This window comes from Marmota marmota, unplaced genomic scaffold (genome assembly GCF_001458135.2).
Source record: "Marmota marmota marmota unplaced genomic scaffold, marMar, whole genome shotgun sequence".
Classification (NCBI taxonomy): Eukaryota; Metazoa; Chordata; class Mammalia; order Rodentia; family Sciuridae; genus Marmota; species Marmota marmota.
In genome coordinates, this window is record NW_026000174.1 from 3,548,259 (window position 1) to 3,555,351 (window position 7,093).

At 31.8% G+C, this 7,093-nt stretch overlaps 1 protein-coding gene and 1 long non-coding RNA gene across 3 annotated transcripts in view; one reads left to right on the forward strand and one right to left on the reverse strand.

Annotated features, from left to right (window-relative positions):
• The first annotated feature begins 6 nt into the window (after positions 1-6).
• LOC107135453 lies at positions 7-5,156 on the forward strand. Its single transcript, XR_001502568.2, has 2 exons — positions 7-346; positions 1,345-5,156. It is a non-coding gene; the product is annotated as an uncharacterized LOC107135453 (long non-coding RNA).
• A 220-nt stretch (positions 5,157-5,376) lies between these two features.
• Tmem126a (transmembrane protein 126A) overlaps positions 5,377-7,093 on the reverse strand; it is a 7,262-nt gene continuing 5,545 nt past the window's right edge. For both annotated transcript variants that reach the window (XM_048787970.1, XM_015477347.2), the window contains exons 4-5: positions 6,240-6,354; positions 5,377-5,610 (exon numbers count right to left, since the gene is read on the reverse strand). In XM_048787970.1, the coding sequence (XP_048643927.1) occupies positions 5,418-5,610; positions 6,240-6,354 (308 nt within the window). In that variant the 3' untranslated portion in view covers positions 5,377-5,417. The remainder of the gene's footprint in view (positions 5,611-6,239; positions 6,355-7,093) is intronic.

The window sequence follows — 7,093 nt, forward strand, 5'->3', positions numbered from 1 at the left end:
ACACACACACATAAACCAAAAGTAATTGGAAAAGATTATTTGAAATGACTAATTTGTGCTATCTTTATGAAATATGTTAAATGTAGCTTTTTGAAAGAGAAGCCTTGAATTGAAATTTAACTAATACTTGAACATTTTTGTATATATTTCTTTGTATATAATTTTGTGCAGTACCAATGACAAAAATATGGTGTCATAATAAAACCAGGTTTGTTGATCTTTCAGTCATGGGCTCAAAGAATTTATTCATCTCTAACATGACCTTGGAAAATAATGAGTGAAAATAGGAAAAAAATGATTGTTGTTAATGCCGACTCTGGGTCTTAATCAAAAGGTTCTGGAAGCAGTAAGTTCGTTTTTCTAAAAATTATACCATTCCCTTGGAATATTTTCTTCCTAACATCCGTGCTTTTACTGCATTATTTGAAGTTGGGGGCTGGGGAGAAACAGTAATCAAAGCTTTCTGAATTGGGATGTTTTGAAATTCCAAGTATAGATTTTTAGAATGTCATTTTATAAATGGCAATTTGGGGAATTACTTGATTAAGAACTTTTGAAAATGGAAAGATTAGTATTATTTTTAAAGCTGCTTTGTTAGGTTTCTTGTGTTTTATTAACTGTCTTTTCTCAGTTTCCATTTCATTATTTCTTTTCTAGTTTTGGTGACTTAGTGATTTTTGTCATTTTTTTACATCAACTCATGGTCTTGTTTTTACATGGTAATTGCATGTATTTAGGACCTATCTAACAGGGCTTTAAATAAATTTGGTCATATTTATGTGTAAGCACATTTTACTGTAAATGTTTGGGTTTCTGAATTTACAACAGATGTTTATTTCAGTATGTAGTAAACAGTATCTTAAAGTGTCCTATTCACTACTTGTTAATTAAAAAAGTTATGATTAATATGAAACTGTTGTCTTACCATTTTTAGAAAATTGTGTTCTGAATGATTAGTATTTGGATAAAGATTTCTGGAATATAAAATGATTGTTTGACATTTTCAGGTTTGGTTATGTTTACTTTAATGGTTAGAAACAATTTAGTATTTGGGGAACTTTTGTCCTTTTTTCCCTTAATTGTGCCTCTATGGTAAAATGATAATAGACTAGACTAAAGATTTAACTTTTGAATACGGTGGCAGAAATTCATACATTAATTGAACTAACACATCATATTGACCTATTTCTATCATATTGACTTACTGTTTTCTGCACTTCCTTGACCAGACTTAACTAAAATGTAATCACACCTCTGATATATCCAAAGAAGTGTTCAAAATATTTTAAATATTTGTGCATTTTATAATCACTAAATTAATCTCTCTCTCTTCTCTTTAAACAGCATAGCAGTATCTGCAAAAACGAATCTTTTCCTACAACCTGTTAACTGACTGGACTGATGGTAACAAAGTAATTGTGGGAGCCATGTCGGTCAAAAATTTGGCATCTGCTGAAAAACATGAATGCCATTTTCAAGTTCCCAAATTACTTCTATACTGATTTCACTTTCCAGAAATGGAGATATGAAAAGATTCTCTGGAATGCTTGAAAGACTTAATAGAAATACATGAGACTAAGTTAATTTTGGAACAAAATTATACTTTTCTTTCATGGGAGTGATACTCAGTTCTTTGCATACTTTTTAAACATTGTAACCATTGGAGAAGAGAATTATAGTATTTGATCAAGAAATATATTAGATTCTTTAATAATCAAGAGCACATTCTATGGAATTACATATAGTGGACTAGAATTACATAAACAGGCCATCAGTGATTACAAAGCATATAAAGAGTTTGTATTTATTTCCTGGAACATAAGAGCTAATTTGGAGGACAGATAGACATCTTGCAGAGTAGAATATAAAAGTTAATGTAAAGTTCTTAACTATAAAAAGTAGTTTTGTTTAAATAGATGCATTGATTTGCCTGTAAATTTTGAAAAAATTATGACAAAATGTATGGGTAGTTATTTGCAATGTAGGGTAACACTAGGATGTGTGGATTCTTGAGATCGTGGATTCTTGAGCTTTTTCTGAGTACTTGATACTGTTTTTTTTTTTTAATATTGAGGTTTCTCCTGAGTTTCTACTGTTTTATATTAAAATCTGTAGTATTATATAAGGGCTTTAGTATTCTGGATAATGGGAGTGGCTTTTTCGTGGCATATGGTTGTTTTACAATATTTTTCTGGTTTGTTGTAAGTATGAAAAAAACTCAAAAACTCTTGATTGTTTTATCTCATTTTTGTTGGGTTAATACATTTTCTCACCTGGTTTGGACTGTCATTTTAATGACTCGCTTGGGAATTGTGTAGATGATAGAAGAGGGAAAGGGTAGGAGTTAGGCTGTATTTCACAATAGCTTTGAAATTGGCCTTTGTGTGTTATTATTCAAAATGTATTAGGTCTACCTAGTTTCTTATAATCTAAATGTATTTAGTTTCCTGTAAAGCCAAGCAGTAAAAATCATTCCCACTGACTTATACTTAAGTGGCTAATGCTCCTAAAAGACAGGTGATTCTACAAGTAAAGGTTTAGGTGCCAGTAATTTTTGGTGAGCATTAATTCCTGTTACTTTTGATAGAACACAAATTGGATAATTCATCAATAATGAGTGATTATCTTTTTAATATATATAGTTCAGCATTTTGATGGTATAAATTAAGGATCTCACCAAATTAATCTGATGACTCTTCAAAGTTTAATAGATATTAAGATACTTAGAAGTATTTATTCCCCCCTCTCCATTTGCTATCAGTACAGTTTTGAGACCCTTCTAAATGTTTATATTTTTTTCCTGAGCTTTTTTTCATTTAGTTACCTTCTAAGCCAGGGGTTCAGAGGGGAAGGTCTTCCATTAGAAACTTGAGAATGCTGTTTGGTCAGCATAGTATTTTTCATATTTGAAGCCAAATACTTTTATGTGTACTCTGAATATTCAGCCACTTCTTCTTGTTTATAAAGTACTAATTTTTTGTTGACCCAATTATTAATTTTGCTCAATTTTCACAACATTTAAAAGTCTAGTCACTAATTATTTGGGCATTGTATAATTCTGCTATTATAACAATTTGAATTTTATTGATAGCCCAGCTTTCCTTAGAATGTGCTTCCAAATTCTCTTTCATGTATTCCCACAAGATCGATTTCTTAAATCACTCTCGACTCTTCAGTGTTTACAAAATGTTTAGTATGACCCTTTAAAGCCGTTTAACTACACAAAGTGAATTGTAAAAGATTTTAAATAGTCTGTCTACCCTGACTAGACTGAGATTATGAAGAACTGCTTTCCTGAGGGAAGCAGTGTTCTTTAAAGAACAGGCAGCTCACAGCAGGTTCACATGTCATATATCTGCCCTCTGAACAAAAATTCTGGCAGATCTGTAGCAACAGACAAAATATTGCTTTTATTGCCTATGTTGCACATTTCTTCTAACTGGAAAGATGATTTGAGAAATATGTAGTAGAGGACAGATGTTAGAAATCCTTTTTGATTACAGAAACCATTATTAAAGATTGTACTCATTTACAGATGGTTTACCAGGGGGTAAATATTCTGGAACAGTTTAAAAAAAATAGTAAGGTTATCTAGTTGATAAAGGAGTCTTGACTAATTTGTATTTCTTATTTTTGAAGTAAGGAATTTTAGTTATTTTCACTGCGATGTAGACTCTGCTTTAAAAGTGATAGAATGCAGATAAAATGGAGAACTTGAATCAAAGAACCTTTACCCCCTGTCCTTTTTTGTGTGCGCGCATTGGGATTGAACCCAGGGCCTTGCACATGCTAGGCAAGCACTTTACCAACTAAGCTACATTCCCCAGCCCCAAACCTTTCCTTTTGATATTTTAGCTTGTGAAAGAAACAGGTAATTTCTTTTGCCTTTTGAATTTTTACATACAATTTTTTTTTTTGTACTAGTACTAGGGATTGAACTTTGATGTTTTACCACTGAGCCACCTCACCAGCCCCTTTTTTGTTGATTTTAAATTTTGAGATGGAGCCTTGCTAAGTTGCTGAAGCTTGTAGTGAACATGCAATCTTCCTGCCTCAGTCTCCCAAGTTGCTGGGATTACAGGCGTGTGCCACTGTGTCTGCCTTTTCTCCTTAGTTATAAAAGTAAAGCATATTTATAATAGGAAACTTGAGAAATCCAGAAAGAAAGCAAATAAAATCATTCTGTAACCCAGAGGATAGTCACAGCAAACATTGTGCCACATTTCCCTTGTGCAAGTTTTGTTTTTTTTTGCTCCAATTGGTATCATTTCTTATATCAAAAATACATTTTATGTGCCTATTGAAAGAACAAATCATCTTTGCTTTTTCAAAAGTTGAAAGTGTATTTTGTTAAGTCACTTGAATTTTAAATTTTGGCAGGTGTTTTCTTTAAATAGGCTAAGCATACAAAGCTTAATATTTAAGTCACTATTTGGAAGTAAGTAGTAGTTGAGATAGGATCAGGAATGTGATATTGGATGGGTAAGGTTTGACTTGGTACTCTTCTGTGGTGACTGACTTGCTTCATAAGAAAATGCTGGTCTAGATGTGCACTGTCCAATTCTGTAGCCGTGGATCCATACTTCAGATGCTAGTGGCTAACAGAAGATGAGTATTATCTAACATCAGGTTGGACAATGCTGATTCAAGGTTCTGTCATATAAGAAAATGGCTTAAAGAACTAGGATGAGAAATATTTGGAAGAATACAGTACATTACTTTAAATAATTTAAACGTTCTCTTCATGAATGAATTTATGAAGATATTTCAGAAAGCAAAATAAAGCAATAGGAAGAATATATAGTTACCATTTGAGTCCTTGGTGTGTCATGTGCTATTAGGTAATTTACTTATGTAATACCAGCCTTCAGTGAGGTAACTGATAAGGATATCGAGGATTAGAAGTTAGTTAACTTGCTTATTAGTACATATATACTAAAAAGAGTGGTTTAAGTCTCTGATGATAAAGAACTATCCCACATTAGATAGAAGCTTTAAAAGATAGACTTTGTCTATATTTTATAAAAATATAGCTTTCTGAGAATATAGATTAGCATTGATGTCCTGTGAGGAAATTTGTAAGTTCTAAAATTTTAGGAATTAATGATACCTATGGAAACACTCTGAGGAAAAAAGTAAAAGTAACATTTGCTATATAGATTTTTGTTTTCATTTTCCTGTTTGACTTTGTGAAGTCTTCGTTGAAAATTTCTATATATTTTCTTGTGTCCAAATTCAGTGCTGAATGTATTAAGTGAGTGTCTTAAGTCCAGCCTTTGTTGCCCTTGTGTAACCTTTTGTTGTAGGTCCCAGAATTATACCTCTTAAGATAAATTACAGGTCTACATTTATTTTTAACATTAAGAGAGACACAGGTTATCTTTACAATTTTATTTTGTATACACATTTGCTCTAAATCAGTGAATTTCTAGGCCTGGTTCAGGTAACTGAAGGGCCTTTATAAGTACTTTATATTGTCTAGACCCAAGGTATGCTGCAAACATAGTCTGAAGTAAAATGGGAAATAACATCTTTCTGAAGATAGGCTTAGAAATTTTAATCCAGTAAGTTAAGGTGTTTCCTTTCTCTGGTAGCAGGGCTGTTTGATACCTGTAAGAAAACATTAAGAAATCACTAGAATAGTTTTGTATCAAGTGGCAAACCTATGTACAATACATAATAATCCTAAAAGTCTTAAGATAAAATAGATAAAAAGATTAGGAAATGCTATTCTCGTTAGTGGCTATTAGTACTAAAAACTGCTTTGTTTTCTTTTTTGCCTCTTTCTCCTGGTTAATCTCTGAAGGCTCATATAGAATGCTGATACAAGAGTTCAACAGAGACATATGGGAATTATTTGGGACTAACATGGCTGTAGACATTCCTGATAGAATTTTCCTTTTCCTTTAGTACAAGTGCTCAAACTACTGAACTATTTTCAAATTAATTTATTGGTTCTTTTAGTTATACCATAGAGGCATGGACTATTATCTTTTTGTGACTTTTTAAAAATTTATTAATTAGTTATACATGACAGTAGAATACATTATGATATATCATACATAAGTGGGGTATTTTCAAATTCTTAGTAAGTCCAAAGTGGTTAAAGAAAAAGTAAATCTAAGCAAAAAGGTAACACTGCCTTTCTTCTAAATCTAAATATATTTGCTGTTTTAAGTTCTGAGTTTTCTAGGTATATATTAAAGGCTTTCAGTAATTATAAGAAAACAGAATCCTACCTGGCTGCTAGGCCACCATTTATAGGTATAGCCAAGAAAACAGGGTACAGACCTCCTAAAACTAAACCAACAAGTCCACCCCGTGTCACAGTACAGGTTTCACAATTCAAATCACCTAGAAAATAAATAAATTAGTTTTGGAAATTTTGGTCATGATAGTTAAAGCATGATTTAAAGAATACAAAGTCCACTTAATATTTATTTTCCGGCAAAAAAACAACAAATGCAATTCTGCTACATAACTAGAGGTTGGGGATAGTTAGTGGTAGAGTGCTTGCTTAATATGTGTAAGGCCCTGGGTTTGATTCCCAATACTGAGACAAAAAAAGGTATAATTTACATGTAGGGAAAAGACAGTAATCTTAGGGAAAAAAATTCTTCAATTGGAACTGGTTTGGATATAATCATCTCAAGATATGGGCTACTTCTAGATTTCTACACTTGTTTTGTATCAGACATGGGCTAATATTTTCATTCACTATTTAGTGGGCAACAGGTTTGTTTTGTTCATACAAATTCCACAGTGGCCATGGGAATTCAAAGTACTCATCCAATTTAATCAAATTTGGAGGATTTAAAATCATTTATCAAAAATTTTGTGACTCAAAATTTTACATATGGTAAAACTTAAAAGAAAGTTAAATCTTCCACTTATTTGTTGTGTTATATATGCATGTAGTGCTTTATTTAAGAAATTTACTACATAAAGAATCTTATTCCTATAAAGTATTTTTTCTCTAAGGAATTTCTCTATAGAATATAAATTTAAAAAGAAATCTAAGGCAGTCAGCATTTTTGTAAAATATGAGGTTTCCAAACATTCCTTACTCTGAGTGCGGGGGGGGGGGGGGACA